The 25,554-nt window shown below is 41.3% G+C and overlaps 1 protein-coding gene across 8 annotated transcripts in view; it reads right to left on the bottom strand.

Moving 5' to 3' along the window:
* ARHGAP24 (Rho GTPase activating protein 24) overlaps positions 1-25,554 on the bottom strand; it is a 386,957-nt gene that overhangs the window by 10,705 nt on the left and 350,698 nt on the right. For all 8 annotated transcript variants that reach the window (XM_084760079.1, XM_084760078.1, XM_084760083.1 and 5 more), the window contains 3 exons: positions 10,612-10,744; positions 8,093-8,166; positions 5,126-5,247 (listed from right to left, as the gene is read on the bottom strand). In XM_084760079.1, coding sequence (XP_084616205.1) covers positions 5,126-5,247; positions 8,093-8,166; positions 10,612-10,744 — 329 coding nt within the window. The remainder of the gene's footprint in view (positions 1-5,125; positions 5,248-8,092; positions 8,167-10,611; positions 10,745-25,554) is intronic.

Here is a 25,554-nt window from a genome sequence, read left to right as displayed (position 1 = left end):
GGCAAAAAGCAACCCAGGGGCAGGGGGAAAGGAGCTTATTTTAGCTTACAACTGCAGGTTATAGTTTACCATAGCAGGAAAGTCAAAGAGGAGTCACGAGACGTCATAACACAGCCATGGTCAAGGGCAGAGAGAAATGGAGGCATGTACAGTCAGCGCTCTGCTACCTGTCTCTACTGTTGGCGTCCAGGACCCCAAAACAAAGAAACAGTATGCCCACGTTCAGGCTGGATCCCCCCACATCTATGATGGCAACCCAGAGAGTTCCCTGTAGACATATGCCCACGGGACCAGCTGGTCTAGATAATTTTCTGATGAGACTCCTCTACAGGATGCCAAGCAGAACAACCACCATGGCAGTCTTTTGTGTCCAGGCATCCAAACGTCATTCTTTTTAGTCCTTAGTATTTCAGTCTATAGCTATGGCTCAAACCATGGACTTCACTGAAGATGTTCCTTAAATACACTGGCCTGTCTTATCATTAATGGCCAAATGTTTGTGTCCTTCTCAAACTTATGTGCTGGACTCGTGACACTCGACGTTACGGTACTAGGTTGAAGGCAGCTGCTTAGAATCCAAGAGTGCAACCTTCATAAATGACATTGTTGCTCTGATAAATGGAGCCTCAGAGAGGTTTCCCCTGTCCCCCTCATACATGAGGACATAGAGAATAGACAGCTGTCAATCAACCAAAATACGAGTCTTCACCAGATATGAAATCTTTGGGTTCTTTGGTCTTCGACTTTCCAGTCCCTAAGGTTTAAGAAACGAACGTCCATTGTTTATAAGCCATGCAGCCCATGGCCTTCTGTTATGGTGGCTCAGATGGACAGCCACATTCAGCTTCTTCCCTTGGCTGGGTTTTTTTCCCCCTGTGGTAGATGACTGTTAATGACCCATTTATGTGCGTTCCTTTGCCTGACCTCTAAAATGAAGACCACCATCCCTCTTTTGTGCTGTCTGTCATGGCCCTGTGACAAGTTGTATGCATAGTATTTTTCATTCTCTACTGTAATTAAATGTTTGCATGCTAAAGATTCTGGCTAGACTATAATTTTCCTATAGGCAAAAACTTTTTTTATTCATTTTCATATTTTTCAGACTTATGGCAAAACACTGAATAAGATCACTGTTCACTTATTATTTGTTTAATAAATATATGAATAAAAACATTTAAAGGATGATACAATTCTACTTCTGGATATGGAAATTCTACTTAAATTATATAATTTAAAATATTTTAATTAGGAAATTTAGATATAGCTATCCAATATAAATAACACATAAATACTAAAAGCATAGACTAGTATACTGCATGAGAACTTGGATGTCACAAGAAAGTGATATAGTTAGTACTGGTAAAATGGCAATAGTCTCAAAAGAGTTTCGTCTCCTTTACACTTAGCCAGGGGAGATGTCAGTTAGCTTATCATAGAGGAAACAGTCCATTCTACTTTATTTGATTGGTGCATTTTTAGCAGTTATACTCTGCTCAAAAATTAAGACACATAGACCAGGAGCTAGAAAAGGAAATTTGATAATGTAACTGGTTGTCCACGCACCTAAAACCAACCGGACAAACCAAAACTCTAGTGACCAATCCAACAAGTGAGCTGGCTCAGGAAGGACACCCTCTTGAGATCTACACGGCAGGCCACCATGTGGCTAACATCAGCCCGCTAAGAAGATCAGGGAGCATCTACAGTATTTGTGTGCAAGAAGAATTTTTCTTTCCCTTTGGTTTTGTTTTGTCTTTAAGAGAGAAAGGACATGATGTTGAGTTGGTAGGGAGGCAAAAGAATCTGGGAGGAGTTGGGCACGGGAAACAATATAATAAAAATACATTGCGTAAAATTCTCAAAGAATGTGCTTCTTAAAACATACTTACATACTTGTGAATGTATATATTGAATGATATAGTTTTATTTAGAGAAAAGCAATTTCTCATTTGCTGTCAGGTTTCTTATTGGTAGAAAGTGGGGTGGCAAGGAGACACTGTATAACTTTTATGAAATTTCTCCTCAAACCATGAGCTGAATTTTTCTATCTTTAAGTTTTTTTTAAAAAGAAAATAAATGTGTAAAATAGGATACAAAAGATAATCACTATTAGAAAACCAAATTTGGAGAAAAAAAAAAAGAAAAGTCTATCTTCATTTTCTGACACTATTAAAAATATCACCCTATGTTCTTAATATAAATTCAATTCTTCTTGATTTTCTGATATTTTTAATTTAATTAAAATATTCTTTACCTTCATCTACTTAATGACTAAAGCTCTCTATAATATGAAACACCAGACTCCTCTACATATAAGTATTTAAGAAAAGATTCCAATAGGTATAAAAATTGCCAGTGCAGATGAGGACCACATTTAGATATCTTACCAGTTTCTTCCCTTACAGCTGAGGATTGTGTTTAATCTCAATTCAGCTCTATCATCTATCTTTTTAAATATAGTTTATTAATTTATTCATATTACATCTCAATGGTTATCCCATCCCTTGTATCCTCCCATTCCTCCCTCCCTCCCATTTTCCCCTTACTCCCCTCCCCTATGACTGTGACTGAGGGGGACTTCCTCCCCCTGTATATGCTCATAGGGTATCAAGTCTCTTCTTGGTAGCCTGCTATCCTTCCTCTGAGTGCCACCAGGCCTCCCCATCCAGGGGACATGGTCAAATATGGGGCACCAGAGTTTGTGTGAAAGTCAGACCCCACTCTCCACTCAACTGTGGAGAATGTCCTGTCCATTGGCTAGATCTGGGTAGGGGTTCGAAGTTTACTGCCTATGTTTTCCTTGGCTGGTGTCATAGTTTGAGCAGGACCCCAGGGCCCAGATCTGCCCATCATAATGTTCTTCTTGTAGGTTTCTAGGACCCTTTGGATCCTTCTATTTCCCCATTCTCCCATGCTTCTCTCACCTAGAGTCCCAATAGGATGTCCTCCCCTTTGTCCCAGTTTCCTGGGAAGTGAAGACTTTCACGGGACATGCCCCTTGGGCTAGTGTCCAGATATAAGTGAGTATATACCATTAGACTCTTTCTGCTTCTGGGTTAACTCACTCATTATGATCATTTCTAGTTTAATCCATTTGTCCACAAATTTCGGGAATTCCTTGTTTTTAATAGCTGAGTAGTATTCCATAGTGTAAATGTACCACAGTTTCTTTATCCATTCTTCTACTGAGGGACACTTAGGCTGTTTCCATGTTCTGGCTATTATGAATAAGGCTGCTATGTACATGGTTGAGCAAGTGTTCTTGTTGTGTGGTGGAGCATCTTCTGGGTATATTCCAAGGTATCTTTAAGTTTTTAAACTCACATATTTCATCCTGGAAGTGAAACCTAATACATTGAGGTGCCTAGAATAAGCAAATCCAGAGATGGATAGTAAAATGGTGTTTGCAGGAGCCAGTGGAGAGGGGCCTGAGGGCTTGCAATTGGTGGGTAGCATCTCACTCTGCAGGATAAACAGATCTCTGGAGACGGGTAACGGCCACACCGCTGAGTGCGAATGCTCAGTGCTCAATGCTCATTAAGATAACGAATGAGGAACCTTACATTACTTGTGTCTTGACAAAGGTAAAGAAATGAAAATTAGAAAATTATATCATCATTTTATCTTTCAAAGAACTAATATTTTGGGCATTGCGTTTAGACAAATGAACAAAACCACAGACGCACACAGCAGTTGCAGCTGTGATGCAGCTCCTCCTGATCTAAGAACATAGTACAACCTTCTGGCATATGCAGGGGGTCACAGAGGAATTTGATCATGCCATGATGTGCGTAAAAAAATGTCAAGGGCAAGAAAAACATGTGAAACGCAGAAAGGCAGGCTGGAAAGTCCACTGGCCGGTAACTAAGCTGTCACGTAATGCATCATAAAGGTATCACTGCTAACAGCAACTGAAGGGAAGGCGACACAGAGAGATGTCTGTGTTTTCATTCTGTAACTTGTGACATGTTGTGTGTGCGCTAAACATTTTTAAAAAGCAGCAAACTCAAGCATCTTTAACTTTCTTGCTGCTTCAGATGTAAAGCATCCTTATGCCTACTAAACTCTTTAGATGTAATTTAAAATCTTTGGATTGTATTTCCCTCAATATCAGAAAAGAGAAGTTAGGCTCATGTGACAGGCACACACTCCACAGCTTTGTCTCTCACACTCAAAATGTAGAATGAAAATGTTAGAATAGGGCTGGAGAGATGGCTCAGTGGTTAAGAGTACTGTCTGCTCTTCCGGAGGTCATGAGTTCAATTCCCAGCAACCACATGGTGGCTCACAACCATCTATAATGAGATCTGGTGCCCTTTTCTGGAGTTCAGGTGTACATGCAGGCAGAATACTGAATGCATAATAAATAAATAAATCTTAAAAAAAAGAAAATGTTAGAATATCCAGGAAAGGAAAAATATCATACTTGAAGGTTAATATTTTCTTTGAAACTAAATAAACTTCAAGTAAACTAAAACTAAAACTAAAACTAAAACTATTTCTTACTATTTCTTCTTCTAAGCCTCCTATTAAATTCTGAAATGTTCAATTCAGTCATTTTTAGAAAACAATAAAAGTTATCCTATCTCTGAAGGCAGACAGAACTAAATACAGGCAGAGTACTATGTGAAATAATGTGAAAAGCTTTGTAACCTACATAGTAAAAATTCCTTTAGGTTTCAACACAAGTAAGTTGCATTGCCATATTTAAGAAAAAATCAAATTTGTTTACCATTTGAAACCACTAAGTCACATCAAATTAATAAATACTAGTTAACTGAAAATAACCTTTTGAATTTCCTGGCCAATTGCACTAATTGCAAGGTGAATGCTTTACCAGTTCTTCTGTCTCCTAAATTCTAGGCGATCTACTGATCTGTGCAAGTCCCTCTGTAACTGGGAGCTCATGTGGGATCATTTTACGATTTTATGTTGAACAATATAAAGAAAACTCTCTCTTCTCAAACGAAAACACTTTACGGTTACAGATAATCAGAGTAAATTAATGGAGGAGCTATGATCTCACTGGCTTCCTCAGTTTGCTTAAGTGATAGTATATTCTCCTTTAACAATAGAGGCATCAGATTATTTTCCTGGTGAGGATTTAAGGTAATCATTCACTTACCCTCCATGATAGTCAAAGGGTCTTCCACCTTCGGGCGCAGGATGTTGGGACCAAAGACAGTTGCCAAGTTCTGAGCGCTCATCTTGTTAACTCCTGAGTAGGACTGCACTTCATCCAGAAACCTGGTGGTGGCAACAGTACCATTGAGACAGTGAGAGTCAGCATCTTATTGGAATACAATGAATTGTTGGGAAATGTGTGAACTGAAATATGATCAAAGATGACTGTGGAAACAAAACTACGTGGAAAGACAACCATCACTCATGGGAGTGTGCAGAAACCACAGTGCAAACGACGGGGCTTCAGGCTGCTGGGTGTGTATCAAAGAACTGGTGCAGCCTTGTTTGGATGTTATTATGGATTCTGAGAGTCAAGAGCACGCATTCCCTTCGAATGTAGTTTGCACGAGTGGTCCTCAAAGGCTCACGTGTTAAGTAGTTTTTAACACTGTTGGTTGATGGTAGACCTTCAAAGATGAAGCCTAGTGGGAAGTTCTAGTCACTATGGGGTTTCCTTGAAGGAGATATTGAGACTCAGTCTCTAATGATGAGAGAGAGAGAGAGAGAGAGAGAGAGAGAGAGAGAGAGAGAGAGAGAGAGAGAGAGAGAGAGGTGGCGTGGGGGAGGGGGGAGAGAGCTGAGTTTTTGGTTATGTCTGGGCTAACAGTTTCTCTAACCATACATTATCAGCATTTTTCAAGCTCCCTAAAATAAACTTTCTCTATGGGATTAATGCATTACTGTTTTCCAGTAATCTGGGGGCTGCATCTCAGTGGTAACGTGCCTTCCTAACATAGGTTTGACCCCAAACACATCAAAACTAAAACTAAATAAATAATAAATAACTAGGCTTGGGGTAAAGTCACTCCAGAAATCTTGTGAAGAATATAAACTGTAAGCCTGGAAATCCATAGGCACATGAGCACACCCATTTGACCTCAGAGCGACTTTCAAAGACCCCCAGTTCATCCAAGGAACCGTTGCACAGTAAGAGAGCTCAGCGCTGACCTGTGCACTCCTGAGAACAGGGAACTGTCCTGGCTATGGCACTAGCTGAAGGTTTTGAAATTTGAAAATGTAAGATCTGAAATGCAGTAATAAAAAAAGCCAACACATGGCCTTCCAATAGAAGACCCTTGAAGACAACCCTGGTCTCTAAAGGCATGTTTTCATTCATGTTCCTCCTCGGCCTGCCTCACCACAGGCTGACAGTGACAGGGCTCCTCACGAGTATCTGACACTCTGAAATGGAGACTAACCAACCCTTTGCTCTTTAAAGTTCATCGGCTTGGGTATTATTTTTTTACAGTAATAAGAAGATGACTAGCATGACAAATGCTTTGGATATTTATTAAGTTCATAACACACCCAGCGAAAGACGTTTCACAAGAGCGTCTGGTAAAATCCACGGTCCGCCAGAAGAGGAACTCTGTTCATGGGGGAATGTGTAAGCTTCAGTGATAATCCATTAGAACATAAGTTCAAACATTATGAGAGTAAAAATGTCAATTCTATTGATGAAAAACTGCAAGCACATACATCTCAACTTACTATGTGCTAAGGAATAACTAGCACAAAATGACTCATCCTCGGGGCAGTTTTAGTAGGAAAACTGTTAGGTGTTCAGCTCCCACATCTGTCCCAGCTCCAGGCCACCTACCTTCTTCTGGTCTCTGTGTCACCAGGCACACTCTTGGTATACATACATACATGGCACACACTTGGTATACATACATACATGGCACACACTTGGTATACATACATACATGGCACACACTTGGTATACATACATACATGGCATACACTTGGTATATATATATACACAGATGGCACACACTTGGTATATATACAAAGATAGCACATGCTTGGTATATACATACACGGCACACACTTGATATATATACATATATGGCACACACTTGGTATATATACATACATGGCATACACTTGGTATATATATATATATACACAGATGGCACACACTTGGTATATATACAAAGATAGCACATGCTTGGTATATATACATACATGGCACACACTTGGTATATATACATACATGGCACACACTTGGTATATACATACATGGCACACACTTGGTACACATACATACATGGCACACACACCTGTTATATATACATACATGGCATACACTTGGTATATATACACAGATGGCATTTGCACACACACATAAAAATTTTAAGAATAGGGCTGTAAAATTCTGCCTAAGTGCTTGAGGAGACATATTTTTATTGTGTAAAGAGTCTTATGGTAGACACACAAGCCTGCTTTACTTCAGGAGGAGGTAAACCTTCTCTTGCCTAACACAGTAACCTGAATAAATTAAAAATTCTTAGATGAAAGCTTTCTGTGTTTGTAAATATGTGTTGGTCACATTTTCTGGTCACAGTATTTTCTGCTTTGGAAGGTGTGAAAGTTGAAGGTCGTACTCAGTTCTAAACACAGCGATCACTAGAAAGAGATCTGACGGAGTTTTGGAGACCCCCCACTTACTTTCATCGGCTGTGAATGCCACAGTGCCTAGTACCCTGGACCTCAGTAGCAGTGAGACGTATCCGTGTTCTCTACTGTGCTTTACTCAAAAAAAGGAAGGGAAAATGCATGAAGGCATAGAAGAAAATAACCCATGTTAGAATCTGCATCCCTAAGCTGGCTTCCTCAGCCCTGGCCCACGTGTTGCTCTCTTAGGAATGCTCCATAAATGGCTTTGATGAAACCTTCGAGCAATGTATCTTAAATGTGTAGAGACAAGAAACATTAAACATTATCAAATTATAACACCAAGCAGTTTTAGTGCCCAGGAACTCTTTGAGATAAACTTGTGAAACTTATTAATTTTCCCTGAGGCTAACGAGGAAACTCGGTTGCTTCATTCATTGCCACCTGTAAATGACCATTAAGCTAAACATCATGCTGTCTGGGTTAGTTTTGTCTTTAGGAACATTCTTACCTGCAAATATACTTGAGGAGGTTGTAGTTAACCACGGGCAAACTCTTCACTTGCTTCATTAACTCCTTAACACCCTGAGCACAAGCAAGGAGAGAAGAAATACATGTTACCCTACATGTGTCGTTAATCTTGGAATGCGAGCAAGTAGGAAATAGCTACTCTTGCTGCTGCTGCTGTTATTTTGACATAGCATCAGTGAGTGTTCCTGCCTTGAAAACGCTCCACTATCACAGTGAGCAATTTATAAATATTTCCGAAGATGCACGGATATTTACGTACCTCTGTGAATTCAGCCACATATTGCATGATGACATTTCAGTGAGAGACAGTGGCCTGATAGACTACATCATTTAAAGACGCCATGTGGCCTCTGCTCAATAAGCCAGCTGCCTGAAAACTCCTCAGAGCTGCTGTGCAATACAAGGCTGCTATTTTGGAAACAGCTTTCAAAGTGAGGCTATTTTAACTTAAAAGCATTGTTTGCAGTTGACTTGAAAACAGACCATATCTTTATTTGCAATAAAGTTATCTGCAAAAAATAGCACTTATATAGTGACTAGCCTTCACAATGGAACACGCTGCCCAGAGCCTAGAGAGCTGTGTGCCTGCTGGCAAGTACCTCTCTGCAAAGGACATGTCCACCTTACCTCACTGGGGAGGAAAAGGTTGGCAAGGCTGATTCAGTGGATCTTCACCAAGGATAATTTCTTTGGTTTTAATGATTGTAGGGTGTCCTCTAACATACAAAGTCCACAGAAAGGTCAGCTGATACTGGGGTCTGATTTATTCTTTCTTTACATGGTCAGGTAATATGTATTTTAGGTTTCACAAGACAGACGGTCTCTGTCACAACTGCTCAAGTGTTCTCTTGAGTTACAAAGGAATCTACAAACAATGCTGTTACAGCACACAAAGCAAAACAGGTTTGTGAAAACAGGAAGTGGCTCAGGTCTTGAGTGCCAAGGAAGCCCATGGTGGAAAGAACACACTTTTCAACAGAGTTGAGACAATTGAATGTTTATGCGCAGAAAGATAAAGTTGCCTGTTCCTCACATCATGGACAGGAATGGATTCCTAGTGGACTGCGGACCTCAACGTGAGCGCTGAAGTAATCTAAACTGTCTTTACAGCTCGATAACAATGAGACGAATATAGCTGCCTTCCAGACCTGAGGACTCAACCAACTGCAGGTTAAAATTATTAGAAAAAGCTACTTCTGGGTTGAAACGGACCGGAGTTTCCTAAATAGCCCTCAAATTGCTATTTGTAGGGCCCCTGTGTTGTTCTAAGTTCTACACACATTAAAGCTTACCTAAAATACACAGGGATTTGTGCACAAGTTATACAAATAATACAGAATTTTATGTAAAAGACACAGTATCCCAGGCTTTAGGTAGGCTCAGGGAGTACGAGAACCAAGCTCTTTAGGGATTAGAATGGCGGAGACATAACTACCATGTAATGTAGTCTGACTGAATGGTTCTCCAAAGAAAATGAAAAAATAATAAACAATAGATGAAAGATAGTGGGTACCAGGCGCAGTAATTTCCCTTGTGGAAGAGTCTGTGATGTGTAGATGTCGTTCCTGATGGTAGGCATGCAGAACAGGAAACAGCACTATTTGCGGGTAAGATTTGAAAAATCACATGGCCTCCTAATATATAGTTTAGTAGCCCAGCAGTTCTACCGTGTAGGTACATAAACAAGATGCATGTAAAATATGTCAAACTTAGTGGCTACACGGGCATTCCCAGGGACATTATTCAGTAACCAAAAACTGGAAATAAAATGAGCGTTCCTTGACTGACGAGTGGATAGCAATGGAGTGTAATTTGGAATCACAGAAATAAAATAAAATACTGATATATGTTACTGCAAAAGTGAGCTAAGGAACAAACAGAAGATGTGGATCACAAAACAAAGGCTACAGTGAACAGTAAAAGAAATGTCTAGAATAGGGAAGTCTATAGGGAAAGACACTGATCAGAAGTTGCAAGTGCAGGAAAGAGAGACAGGAAAATAAGGGACGAGGCTTGTTGTGGGATAATAAAAATGTAAGTATCCTAGCATTAGATTTTGGTGACGTTTATACAACCCTGAGAGTATACTAAAAGATACTGAGATACATACTTTCAACAGTTGACTTATAGTGCACAAACAACCTCAAAAAGTTTGTTGCTGTTGTTGTTTGTTTACAAACAAACAAACAAAAAGCAGAGGCACAGGTTGGCATACAGGCCATTTTTCTTATGTCATTTACGGGGCATCAGCCCTTCCCCCATCAGAGGGCCTGAGGCAGCACTGCCATCAGCGCTGAGTGGAACATCCAGCCGTTTTCTCAACCTGTTATCAGGAAGGGTCAGATACAGGGAGATCTCGATGTGGTGTCAGCACATAACACAAGGAAAAACAACCCAAGGACATAGAACAACCCAAGGACTGATGGGAAAGGAAACTTTCATATTGAAGAAAAAAGCACCACCCACACCCCCAAACATGTGTTTAAGCAGAGGACTTACTGCGTCCTCTTCCTTGCTGAGCAGCGTGGCACACGACAAAAAGTCTTCGTACTTGGCGTAAGGAATGACGGGCTCTGGAAGTTCTCGGAGATAGAGCTTCAGCAGGGATGCCACAGTGTGGACGTCCGTGTTGCTGCAGGGACAGAAGTTCCGAGACACATTTTGACATAAATTAACCTGACTTCTATTTATTTTTATTTCATCATATGTATTTCTAAGAGAATTGTGTCAGCATTTGCAACTGAACCAGCTGATCCAGTTTTCAGGGAGCTGGCGCTTCGGCTTCCGTAATGCACGGTAGATGGTACCACAGGTAGCCGGAGAGGGGCACTGACGGACACCAAGCCTTCCGTCTGGTTTGAAAACATTTAAAGGTCGAGCATTTTTCTAAAATGTTGCTGACAGTAAACAAAAGCACCAACCTTGGAAAGTAATAAGAATGCACCAGGTTGTAAATAAAATAAATAGTACACAATTAAAAAAGACATTAAATGTGTGTATCTGTGGATGCATGTGTTACTTCTGGATTCTCACTTCACCTTTCAAAAGGCACCTGATCCAGCTGTACCATTGACCACCTGATCCAGCTCTACCATTGACCACCTGATCCAGCTGTACCATTGACCACCTGATCCAGCTGTACCATTGACCACCCGGTCCAGCTGTGCCATTGACCACCCAATCCAGCTGTACCATTGACCACTTGATCCAGCTATGCCATTGACCACCTGATCCAGCTGTACCATTGACCACCTGCTTCAGCTATGCCAGGGAACACACCCAAAGAGAACGCTGGTGCTCATCACACCACAGAGAGCTCTGGTGCTCATCACACCACAGAGAGCGCTGGTGCTCATCACACCACAGAGAGCGCTGGTGCTCATTCATTCACGGTTGCTCTATTCACAATAGCCAGGAAATGGAAATGGCCTAGATGTTCAACCGATGAATAGATGAGGAAAATGCGCTATATTTACACAACTAGATGTTTCTCAGCTGTTAAGAAACATGCAATTATGAAATACGCAAGTAAATTGGTGAAACTGGAAACAGTCATTTTTAAACACAGGTTTTTAAGCTTTCTTAAGTGGCGCCATTGAGGCTATTTGAACAGTAGGTGGCGCAAGTGCAAAGTAAGATTCAGGCCAGGGCCTGAAAGGATGAAAAGTAAGTAGCTCAGGTGGCTACTACCAGCCCCTTGTCTCGTACCTGAGCGATGAACGAGCGCCCAAAGAGGAGAAATATTTGAGCTGAGAGTGAAAGTAAGTTGGGTGGGGTGGATCAGGACTAATATTTGATGCTTTCTTTGAGTGAGATGACAATTAACTGTCAGGCATTATAGCACATACGCACAGCACTAACTAATTATGCAGTGATTAAGATGAAAATGACCAAGTGTATTTGTCCTTCATTCAGTTGGTGACAGGTTACTAAACTTTTTACTTAAAGCCTAAACCTTAAAGTGTATGGTGTTTTGTGGCCTTAATAAACCTCAGACACTTTGTAGACCTTTTTTTTTTTTTTTTTTTTTTTTTTTTTTTTTTTTTTTGCATTTTGGAGGCTTTTGCATTTTCGAGCATCCTTGGTTTGGATTTCTCGTCTGCCATTGATTGGAAGAACACAATCACTCGTGGGCAGGCTCCAGCACGCTGTGCTCTGGCTTATCTCATGGAGATCTCGGGCACTCTGGCCACTGCCACCGGTGGAAAGTCTGGGCCTTCTCTGAAAACTCTGTCTCTACAACGTACCGGCTCTCCAGCCTCAAATCTCTCAGTGAAAATCTACTGCTCCTCCTGATTAACATGCAGTTTAATATGTGTGACCAATTAAAAACTAATATTATGTGTCAATTATGCAAGCATACCTAGATAGATATCTTAGCATTCCCCAAAGTGAAGTGGGATGGGTCGTCCAAGGAAAATCTACAACAGAGAATAAAGACCCTCACCTAACTGACAACAGGGACACCTGCACACACCTGACCTTCACTGCCGGGCAACGAGGGGGTCCTGTGACACTCTGACCCCTAAAATCCCCAACCAGGACAGACAGAAATACGTCCTATTTAGTCACTCAGAGCCAAGCCACCTCGGAATCAAGCTGTTCAGCGGGAGCATCGGATGATTTGCCAAAGTGTCATTATACGGGCGTGGGTTTCTCAGTGGTAGAGTCCAAGCAGAAATCAAGACCATTAGTTGTATACACCGTGCCCATGGAAAACAAGAAAGCAGACTGAGATGGTTCACAGACCCCAGTGGAAGAGCTATCGGAACAGGAGGAACTGGCTGACAGCCCCTTTGATTGATTGGCACGTGGGTCTCATTGCCACATGTCCTACGTGGGTTTTGCTTCTCAATCTGATCTTACTGCGTGGAGTACTTAAAGAGACCGTCCCCTCAGGCTTTCTGTGACTGAGCTAATTATATGCTCCTGTGGGTTATCTTCCATTCACCATAGGACCACCCACTCACTCGCTGAATAGTTCCTGCATGCGTGGTGTACACCTGCCTCTTGCTGCTCGCTAGAAAGAATAGATATCAGTAGCACAGACCCTTTTGTCCTCTGCAGGTTTCCGTCCCTAACTGGACATCACCAACACTTTCTTTACTTTGCCTCCTCATATTCTGCTTCCTGGCCTTCTCTGTATGTTCTAGCTGATGTGGCAGGTATGTGATTTTAAGGATGCTCTGTAGAGTCTCTGGAAATTTCTTGCTCGGTGTGCATTCTATGCACAATATAGAACTCATAGCTGTCTGAACAGAGAAACAGGCTCCTACAGGAATCCCTCCTTGCTTAGCCTCTAACTGTAGCCTTTCTTTCCTAAGACACACACACACACACACACACACACACACACACACACACACACACATTCATATATTCAAATGCCACCATAATTACAAGTTAGATCCTACACGGACAAAACCATGTAAGGCTTAAGTCTCAGAATCAGATGTGGGACCTTTTTCTGTCTGGGTATGATGTGCAGGATACAATATAACCAATCCCTGCTTAAGCCCAACATGATGAGTTTGCAATGACGCCACACGGGATGGCATTAAAGGCATTGTGAACCCATCTGCGAGAAGCACTACAAAAGGACCTACAATTCCCTTAAAATTAGGAAATAATAATAATGCTGTATCCACCAGGCCCCAGGAAAGATGCGAATGAGATTGAAGAAGGCAGGCAGCCACTGGCTCTGAGCCGCCATGTTGCCCCAGTGCTTGGGTCCGCCACAGTTCATCACGACACCGGGAAGCCAGCCCTGTGGGGGCTGCTTCAAGCCAAACCAAGCGTCTCTTTGTAAAAGTTCGCCTTCTTCCAAATGTAATTTTTTATTACCCGTCAAAACTGGTACGGTCCTTGGCAGTGAAGCCAGAATCTCATTAAAGTTGCTTACTGCACACTTACACTCGTGGCACCACTGAATTCCACACGGAAATTAAAAGAGCCTTTTACCTCTGGGCAAAGTCCTGGACTAGACTGAGTTACGGCTTGTTCTGATTTAGTTCTCCTGGTTTAACGGTTTGTGAGGCAGAGAGCTACATCATGACCCGAGATATCCTCTCCCCAAAGTCATACAGGGAATGCTCCGGCCTCTAGCATGGAGGTAGGGCTGTGGGGACATCACCAGGGGCAGGTGAAGAGCCACGAGCGTGGGTGTCTCATCTGTCAGGATCGGGAGTGGGTCCCCTTCCTCGCCTTGGAGATGCCTTGAGAGAAAGCTGCGTGACGGCAACAGCAAGAAGGCCCCACCTACAACCTAGGAGACAGCTATCTCTTGAAGTCAGCGGTGCTGCACCACTGACCTCGGACTTCTGTTGCTGGAACTGGGAAAAATAAATTTCATTGTTTAGGCGTATTATTGTTCGTGCACAGCTAATTGCTACACTGTTTTCTTCTCCCCTATGTCTAAAATAACATGTAGGCTTCTGCATCATAGATTTCTTGCAAATATTCACACACATACACAAACACACCCACAGACACACACAGCTTTACCACACACTCACACAGAAACTCTCATGTGCACACACACACAAGCACACACTCACACAGATACACAATCACACACACCCTCACAACAGTCTTATACAAATGTTCCCATACATATACATAAACACATATGCACATACATAATTACTTACACAAACACACATGCACACACATAATTACATACATAAACACACATGCACATATATAATTAAAAATAAGTCCTTAAAGAAAAAGAACGTACAAACTACTGAAGTTTGCTATAGCAAGCACAAAAGCAAAAAACATTGTAGTAATAAGAAGAAACCAGATACAAGAGATTTTAAATAATTATAGCTATATGAAACTCCCTGAAGAGAGAAAACATACAGAGACAGGAATGGAATTTGTTGTTGCTCCGGGAAGGAACCAGGGTGGGGGCAGGAAAAAAAAGGAAATGGGCATAGGTGATTATACTAGGGTGATGAAATATTCTTATAAATGGGAACCAGGGTGGGGGCAGGAAAAAAAAGGAAATGGGCATAGGCGATTATACTAGGGTGATGAAATATTCTTATAAATGGTGAATTAAATTTATTAAACTCATTTAATTTTATTTTAAAAAGAAAATATCTTTAAAATTCATGAAATATCTGACTAAGTAAATTTATCTTAAAAGCATATTATGGTATGAGCTTTTCATGCAAAAAAAAATAGAATCTGAATTACGAAACATAAAACACACACTTTTAGAGCATAAAACTTCGTGAGTGCTTTATTTCTCTTTGTAGGAATTGCCAGGGTGACTTTAAAAGAGAAATGACTTCTCCTGGATTAAAAACACTGCAGGGAGTCTCTGCCTTACATGGAGATGAATGTATGACATTTCTTATCACATAATCAGTCGATCTAATTATCATCATCCATATTGTGGCCCTAGCAGCAGTGGAACCAGCTAGAAGCTTGCTGTAATAGCAGTAATGAGCATCTGCTCCCAGCCAAGGATTCACTCTCACTACAATTTTGATTTTGTGGGTTTTCTTGAGGGTGGAGACGCCAGGCAAGTGCTCTGCCACTGCCTCCATCATGATTCCTCTGTTGTTTCACAATGACTGAACACAACAGTCCTGTGACGTTTGTCTCCCTTTTATGTGAGGCATCCAGACACCCAGGTTAGCAGGGAGGCAGGACAGTCACAGGGATAGCGGATGGGAGTGCGGACTTCAGTACCTTACCACCTGTCACCAAAGCCTGGACTCTCATCTCCTACGCTGTGTTCCCGTACATAGGCAAACATAAAGAGAAAACCATGCCAAAGACTCAAGGACTTCTGTAGGCATTTTTATTTGTAGACTGCTGAACACTAGCAGAGGCTAGCCCAATTCTGCAAAAATTAATCTGAAGGAAGGTGATGCTCTTGCGCACCCTACAGGCCTACAGTGTCACCAAATACACAGCAAGAGGAGCACAGCACAAAGAAACAGGACTTATGTGTAGTTACAACCCATGCCACACAAAACATTCAGGAAGTAATTGTTCATGCATGTTCCACAGAGGACAGGTTCCCTTAGAGCCCATTAGTTTTTCAGACTTTGTTATGTTAATAAGAGGGCTTCATGGAGCCCTTGTGCGACTTAATCAATGTTCAAACTCAAGAGTGATCTGATTATTTTCCCAGAATGTGGCCTCTTCCAAGCAATGTCACACGTCACAAGAAAAGACACTGGCATCAACTTGCATAGAGGAACATTAGGTTTTGCCTTTCTCTCTCTCTCTCTCTCTCTCTCTCTCTCTCTCTCTCTCTCTCTCTCACAGGGTTTCTCTGTGTAGCCTTGGCTGTCCTGGACTCACTTTGTAGGCCAGGCTGGCCTCGAACTCACAGAGGTCTGCCTGCCTCTGCCTCCCTGAGTGCAGGGATTGCAGGCGTGCGCCACCATGCCTGGCTGTTCTTTCACCTCTTAAAAGTGGAATTATCACGCTACAGCACTTTCTAATCCTTGTATTTATCGACTAAACAGACATGCATAGGGGCTATGTCTTTAGAGCAGCTGCAGCCAGGGCCCGGTTTAATGATGTGATTCTCTTGTCAGTGCACTGACCTCACATCCAGGGGAGGAGGACTGGGTGACAATTTTTTAAAAAGGCACGAAAGCTTCCCATTCAACAAGTTTGCATAAGCATAGCATTTAAAGAAAAACAGCTGCACTGTCAGTAGAGTTCTTGTACAGACATGGCTAAAATCATGATGCTGAGGCTGGGGTGGTACTCTTCCAGAGGACTCAAGCCTGGTTCTCGGCACCCACACTCAGAAGCAAGGAACTGATTGTGACTCCAGCTACAGGGTTCTGATGCCCTCTTCTGTCCTCCATGGGCACCTGAACACACACACACACACACACACACACACACACACACACACACACACACACACACACACCACATATAATTTGAATTTAAAAAATAAAATAAATCCTAAAATCATGATGGTATGCGAACAGTAAAACTTAGAAATGCTCAAAGTCAATGCTTTTTAAAAAAATTTATTCAGATTACATCTCAATTGTTATCCCATCACTTGTATCCTCCTGTTCCTCTCTCCCTCCGGCTTTCACCCTATTCCCCTCCCCTAGGTTTATGATTGAGGGGGACCTCCTCCCCCACTGTATGGTCATAGGCTATCAAGTCTCATCTTGGTAGCCTGCTTATTCTGTCAATGCTTATAAAGTCTTGTCACATCATTGTATGAGTGATGAGACATAAAATGGCATAAAAGAGAGGAATGCTGAGTCACCATAGCTCTTTATTTAGGACTCGGAGGGTTGGTCAGTTTTGATTCAAAGAACTGGTGCTTTTTCAGAGCTAAAACTAGGCAGTCTGCATCTCCCATGTATACATTCAGGGCTTGCCTGAGGACAGTTACTGGAGCGTTCTTTGCCTCCGGGGCCCCTTAGTCATGTGGCTTTACCACTTTTACTTATCCATATGGCCTCCAGGAGCATTTACCTACCCTACTTCCCCTATGGAATCTCTCAACATTTAGAATCTGGGCCACAAATGCTATTCCTAGCTTGTTTAGCCATTTCCCCAACTTTATTTGGGCCCCTACAAAAGAATTATTCATCACAAATCAGTCAGAAGAAACCTTAAGAGAATGACAACCCATTTCCTTTGAGGGGGGTCAGGTAGGTTTTTGGTTGCTCTCTTGGGCAATAGAGGGTTATTATCAATGGGAGTTGGTTACACGTTATTATTGGTCTTCTTTAGAGAGAAAACAAGGTTAGACTCAGAGATGTCTCTCTTTTTCTTTATTTTATATTCTTAGGTTTGGAGATAGGGGTTGAAAAGAAAGAAGGCGAATATAGAAATATATAGGGAAGATAGAACAAAAAGTAGATTAGTGAATCTACTCTTCAACTTAATGCCTCAATTGTCACTCACAAGGTTATTTTTAATTCACTGCTATAGAATTTTGTATATAGATGCAAAATAAGTTTAATTTTAGATACAGTAGTATAGAATTCAAATGTAAGATTATTCTTCAATATATATATATATATATATATATATATATATATATATATATTTCTACTCTAATATGAGGAATTGTACCCATATGACTCAATTATAAGACAAGGTTTACTTCCAATACTTTGAAAGTGCTATTACCGGTTGTTTAGGATAATAAGTTATACAAGTTAATTGTTAGTTGATCAAATCATGCTCATATCACTTACTAGTCTACTTCTATCACAAAATATACATCTTAAGTACAACAGATAGATATGATTCTATAGAAAGATAAGGTAAAATAGAAAAGTTCTTCAAAACCCTCAGAGACATACAGAATATGGCATTTTAAAATGTTTTTATTATTTTAAAGATTCACTGACAAATGAGACAGGTTAACTCTGGCAACATCCAGCCTACTTCAAAGAGGATGATGAGCATCAAAGAGCCTCCTTATGGAGATAGCTTCAAATGTAGTTATCTGAAGCCACTGAGTAAAATGTTCTTGTTTCTACCACAGACAGAATTCTGCCTAAAATAGGGCAAGCTTGGATGTGGGCAGAGTTGACGGCCAAACTCTGCCAATACAAGGTAAGCACGTTCTCAATAGTTCCTGCCTAACAAATATGTCTGTCAGATATATTGGGATGGAAGGCTGAAGAAGATGCTCCAACATCATAGAGAATTTTGGGTGACTATTCAGATAACAAACTGTCTCTGTCATCTTCTCACTTAGAAAGCTACTGACCTGCACTCCTGGCAACTCAGGTAATCAAGTTTACTCCTCCTCAAGTCTCTGATGAGGATGAAGATCAGGTAGCTGAGTTTTACAATGAAGCTTAGTTGTTTAGGGGTTAAGATTTTTTTAGGTCTACCTGCTGGAGCATTCCAGAGTTAGGTATCCATAGCAACCCTTGCTTACGCAAATACCCATGCCTCTGTGCTTATATAAACTCTGTAAAAATTCTCAATAAACGGGGTCTGATCAGAATGAAAAAAAAAAGATTTTTTTAGGTCTAGATAGATGTTTTAAGTTGATAATAACAAGATATGATGGAGATTGACTTACATTCAGAATTTTAGACGTACAAAGATAGGAAAGATGTTTTCTTCAAGGCTGTCAAATACAAATAGCCAAAACACTAAGAATGCACATTTATGTAGTTTGTGATTGTGTCATGGTTCTTCTTGCTATAGGTAGTCTATTGCATATATGTGTAATAATATAAATGTATGTGTAAAAAATAAAAATGTTTAATTAAAAATAAGATAAAATAAAATAAAATTCGGATTCCTAGGAAACCCCTTAATGTTTATATTAGGAGGGTGAATCTAAAGGCGTCCTTGCAAATTTTTCTCATGCCAAAGGCATCTGGGAAGTGCTTTCCCCTCTGTAGTGCTCTCACTTTTAAGATGACATTTTCTGAGTCAGTTCAGGGAAGCCAAGACCTCCTTATTGTTTCCAGAGGATTCATTTACAGTCCTCTTGCTGCTCTGTTTCCTAACCTTTAACTTAAAAAGATCTCTACTGAGAGGTATAGTCTTTCCCCCCCTCCCCCCCGCCCAAAAATTTTATAAATAAGATTTTATTTATAGATAAGATTTTATATTTAAGATTTTATAAATAAGAATGAAAAAAGGAGAAGAGAAGGGAGGATGAAGGAATCAGGAGCAGAGTACTTAGGCAAATGGCTGGGGCACCAGGGACAGCAGCGGCTTGGAGGGGATCTTTGGACAGAATGGGTAGTGTCCCCAGCTGAGTACAACCTGTGCCCTGACTGGAGCAGAGTTGTAGCTGTGCCGCCATCTGACTGCTGAGCAGTTCATGGTAGGACAGTGACATCCACACACACTGCCAAACTCTGGACCCCCACCTCCCAGCTCTTCTGTACCCTTACAGCTGACGCCATCTGGAGAGCTTTGCAAACCGCAACATGTTTCTAATTTGATTTTACACCTCCCTTGTGTTTGACGCTTTGCAGCGGTAGGGGAGTGTGATATGGAACGTGGTGTTTTGGTTTGTTATCATTCCTCAGGAGCAAGGTAGCCACTGGAAGGCTTGGGAACTATGGTAGCTATTTGTTTGTTTGCTGTTTTTAACTGCTGAGAGCACCTCATCAAATACGGATTCCTTCAGGCCAGTGAGACGGATGACCCTTTCTCAGAAATTCTTTTCTTTCCCGCCCTCCCCCAAGGAGGCTGCAGAAATACGTCACTAATGCGGAAACATAAAGCCACGTGCACGTACCAGTCTCAAACCTGAACTTTAGAACTAGGAAAACAGCTTGGCTGTGGCTCAGTGTTAGTAAGAGAGCTTGAATGTGGAGCATGCTCAGTAAGTACCTTGGGTTGATCTCAGCATACAAAGGCCAACGAACAGCGTATCACAAAAAGAACATTAGATACAAAGAAAACCAATGAACATGTGCTTGTATAGAAGTTGCTGCATCTACTTTTAGCCTCTCTAAATTCAAATAGTCTGTGTTCTAAATTTTTTTTTAAACAAACAAAAACGTTAGCGAATCATGTTTCTTTTGCCTGTATTTGATAAGACCATTCTCACTCCGGTGTGAAATACCATCTTGCAGGCCAGCTGTGTCATGAGGACAGACCCCAAGAGCACAGTGTCAGTGAACACACAGCACTGAAAACAACACGGATCCTGTCGCTGCTGAGATAACCTCATGGTGACAAAGCAAGCTGTTCCCAATGCCACATTATAGAGCAACGTCTCAAAAACCATGGCGCCAATACTGTGTGTGTCTAAGCCCAGATGATCTGTATTTATAACTCGAGGTGTTTGCTATCATACCATGAGATCAGTGGATTATTGAATTTTGAAATATTCACCTCCCCTTTATTCTTCCATATCCTAAATCTTATGAGCCAAATATAGGTTAAACAATATTTAAAGTTTGACAACATTGTATGCTGTCAAAATTTTGAATGTTTTAACTGCTATTAGAAAAGTTACTTTAAAAATAAGATGTCAGGGCTTAACAGCAGAGTTTTAATAGAACGAGTAGAGATTGTTGGTGAAGAGTAACCTCCAGAAACTCTTTCCAATTTTCAGCAAACACATCTTGATTGATCAGGGTGAAAACTAAATCCTTCTGGGTCTGATGAAAGCAAGCATGATTAGAACACACGGGAAAGGACATTTCTTTGTTTAGTTTGTTTAATGTTGATTTTAATTTAATATCCCACCGTGATGGCAATCTTGGGCTGTCAACTTGACTGAACCTGGAAACAGCTGAACCCCAAGCAGGCCTGCTTTCCTGGGAGGGATTTTCTCAATGGGATTGCCTGAAGCAGGAAGAACCACACACAAGACAGAGCAGCTTCCCCTGGAAGCCCAGATAAAAGGAGGCAGGAGGAGGACACTTTGCTTTCTGCCTGCTTGCCTTCTTACCCGTAAGCCTATCTACCCTATTGCTGTGTCAACCCCGGCTTTCCACGAGTCCTGCCGCCCTTGTTGGACTACCCAGACCTTACCTGGTAAGCCAGTCTAATTACTCCCTTTAATATGTATTTGTTATATCAGTGCTGTTCCTTTAGAGAACCCTGGCGAACCCATGATAAATTTCTGTAGCTCTCATTTACATCTTGTTATTTGTTTAATACATTATGAGCAAGTTTCCAAACACAAGTGTGCATATGAGAGCACACACCCTTACTCTATTAACATTTGGGGGGAGTGGAAACTGGTTAGATTAACTTTAATTAATGCAGGTTCCAGACAACTCTCTCTACCTCTTACTGCAACCAGTTAACGTAACGTGTGGGTGGGACAGAACATTCTACTTGGAGAAGCCTCTGGAAAATAATCTCTGTCTATAAGTGACACCCTTCTGGCACTTGTGGATTCTTGTTCCCCTAGCAAAGCAGATCATAATCATGTTGTGCCACACACGTGTTGCTCTTGCTATTTCCTGCTCAGATCCCAGACCCAGGGATTTCCAGTGGTGTCCCTAAGTTTTTGTATACACAAAGTATCATATGCACATCACTGTGTGGAAGTATCTTTATATTTGTTGTGTACTGGTCATCTCCTGCCACTGGCAATGAAGACTCCAGAAGAGGATGGACCTTGTCTGTCCTTTCTTCCTAGGACAGTGTCTAGACAGGGGCAATCCAGAGATACCTGGTAAACGAATGAGTGTTTCACATCTCCTCCCAAGGTGGTGTGGGTAATTTACCCCGCCTCTCCATTTCCATGCCTCTGTTTCTGTCAAGACGCAAACTCTAGTGTGGAGTCTGTCTTACTCTATCTAGTTCTGGGCCTTGCCTTTGTGGGTTTTTTTTTTTAAACACAAGACCTAAGTTGCTGTGAAAAGAGTCCCAACACCAGCTGAAAGGCGAAGTCCCCAAGGATATAAGACTTCAAAGAGCAGGCATGCCACTCAACCAGCCATGGTGACTCTGGCCACACCATCTTAGGCACCCAAATTTATTTATTGAAGCTCTCATGGACACCACAGCTACACTAAGACCATGTGGACTAGACATGGGATCTCTCTCTGACAAGCATTGCCCAAAAAGGAGTCAGCAGATATTGGCATTTTAACAGCCCTTCCCCCACCAAGTTCAGCGTGGTTTGTCATGGAGCAGTGGATACTGTGAGCCATCATGGTACCTGGAATTTGGAACCACTTGAGTGGAATTCTAAGACAACAAAGGTGAGCAAAAAGCATCATGTGGGGGGCTGGAGAGATGGCTCAGCAGTTAAGAGCACTGACTGCTCTTCCAGAGGTCCTGAGTTCAATTCCCAGCAACCACATGGTGGCTCACAACCACCTATAATGTGATCTGGTGCCCTCCTCTGGCCTCAAGGTGTGCATGCAAGCAGAGCACTGTATACATAATAAATAAATGAATAAATTTTAAAAAAGCATCATGTGTGGCTGTAAGAGGTCTGGCTGAAACTTGTAAAGACCTACATTTCACAGATCTCCTTGGCAATAGAAATTGTGTGTTATATATTTTTCAGTCTGTTAACACATGATGTGTTTCATACTCTAATGCATATATTTTGCATAAGATCATATTTTATATAAAGGTAATACAGTATTTCACTATAAGCCAATAGCTGGTGAGAACTTGGTTTGGGGATCACTTGCTGTAGGGAACATTCTTCTTACAGGTGTCCTACATTATGTAAAACATCCCTGCAATTTCCCATATTAGCAAAGATTTGCCATAAGATCTAAATAACAAAGCCCATGGCATTAGCTAGTTTTCTTTGGCTGCAACGAAATTATACTGGAGGAAGTGTTTATTTCAGCTCCTAATTTGGTGGAACAGTCTCCTGCGGACAGGATGGCATGGGGCAGGTAGGTAGCCTGCTTTCTGCTTGTCATTTAGGCTGGGATTCCTGGCCATGGAATACTACCCACACTTAGGGCACGACTTCTTCCTCCTCCAGTTAACCCAATCTACAAACTCACTCACCTACATGTCCAGAGTTTTGTTTCCATGGTGACTCTAAACCTTATCAGCTTGACAAACAATATTAACCATTGTATCATGGCAGTCTTAGTTTCCAGACATGCTGCACTCTTACCAGCATAAATGTGAAAAGCCCATTGGAAAGGGGCATTATAAAGTGTATCGTTGTCTTATGAAATCCACTGTAGAGGGAGTTGTTTTGTTCATTATGAAACATTCTACTATGGCCGGTTCCTCTGTAACTCAATGTTAAAATCATACACTCGCTCCAGCCCAGCTGCTGTTTTTATGGCATGGCTGTTGTGCTCTGTGTAACCGCTGCTCAGCTTCAGAGTACAGAGGAAGATAACACTGTCCTAGACACGGCCCGTGGACAGTCTTCAAGTCTGTCCCCTGCTGCTAGTTTTGAAATCATTTACTTATCTTCACATTTAATATCTCTCTCAAAGGGCACGTGTAACATTTTACAAGTCATTTATTAAGCCTTTGTAAAAGGGAGGGAAGGATTTCAGTCAAAATAACTGATCTTGATTTATTTTTCTGTTTGTCATTCTGTATTGCTTTGGGGTTGCCGGAGACATACGCCCCCAGGTGCCGGCGTGGGCTTCTCACTGTTTGATGGCCTCTGTGGGATGTTTGGATGGGCGGATCTATGGGACAGAGAAACACAGCTCATCCCTTCTCTCTCTCTATTGTGCCTCAGCCAGGAGCTGCGCAGCTGTGCCCTGCCCTCCCTTCACCATCACCACATGCTTCTTGTCTCTGGCTTATGAGGCATCAACCTGTCATGGGCTGACACCTCCAAAGCGCCAGGGCTGAGTCAGCCTTCCTTCCTTTGAAGTCTGTTATCTCGGACACTGTTGTAGCAATGGAAACTTAACGTAAAGCTAGCATTTCTTCCAAATTTTAAGATCTCTACAACATATTATCGTATCAAATGAACCATTATTTCGTTAATCACCTGTTAGGAGAATGGATTTACTATTATAAAAATCTACAATAAACAATTTTGTATTTAGGTTTTTTTTTTCATATATCTATTTTGCTTCTGGGAATAAAACTCCTGTTTGGGGGGGGGGTGACTGGTCTTTTGGACTTCACACATACCTGAACACACATGTGCATATTCTCTCACAATACACATGTACATACATAATTAACAATAAATCTTTAAAAAATAGTTCTTGTTTTAAAAATCATAGTAAGTTCGACTGCTTTAGGAGGAGTATAATGAACGGAACCCTTGCTGACATTAGAGTTTATGCCCCCAGCAAATGCCGTTAGCCTGAGTGCGGCCATCATGCAGCATTGCATGCTGGTAGCACAACGCCGGGTGATGCGTGATGCAGTCAGTGACCATGGCTTGTAGTTCTGTCTTGAACGTCTGTCTTCAAATATGTCAGAAGGAAGGCGCATGTTCCAGCTTCCAGAGTGTAAAAGTTTCTGCCATATATTATAAATGATATTAAGATAAAAGTTTATTTTTCTACTAAATTTTAAAATAAATTTTAAAGTGAAAGAAGATCATTCACAAAATATCAGCCATGCAGGACTCTTAAGTACACTAAATAGCTTTGCTATTTTTCACTTCACAATTCTGTACTTCTGACTTTCTGAACACACCCTCAACTATGGAAGAGCTATGCATTCTTAAATATAACATTATTGTTGAAACAACTTAAGTTACATTGCCAACACCGGGATCTCCAACCAATCACTTTTTGAAATACTCCTTAACTGAAAAAAAAAATAAGCCTTTTAAAATCACAAACAATAGATTTATTTTCCCAATACAAAAGGGCAACGTAGTTTGAGTTCTAGTTCAGAGGCCGACAGTGAGAAAAATGCTTTAAGATGAGACAAAGAGAGTGGCAGGAAACAACACCGAAGCTACAACTTTTCTTGTTACTTAATAAAATTAATCCGAAGTGGCCTTGTCAAATTTAACAATCCACTCTGCACATCCACCACAGCGGTCCTTAGACACTCAGCCATGACGTCCCTTTGCCCAGT

This window comes from Acomys minous (assembly GCF_964271855.1).
Source record: "Acomys minous genome assembly, chromosome: 15".
NCBI classification, from domain to species: Eukaryota; Metazoa; Chordata; class Mammalia; order Rodentia; family Muridae; genus Acomys; species Acomys minous.
Note: the sequence above shows the minus strand (reverse complement) of the source record. Positions and strands in the feature narration are given on the sequence as shown.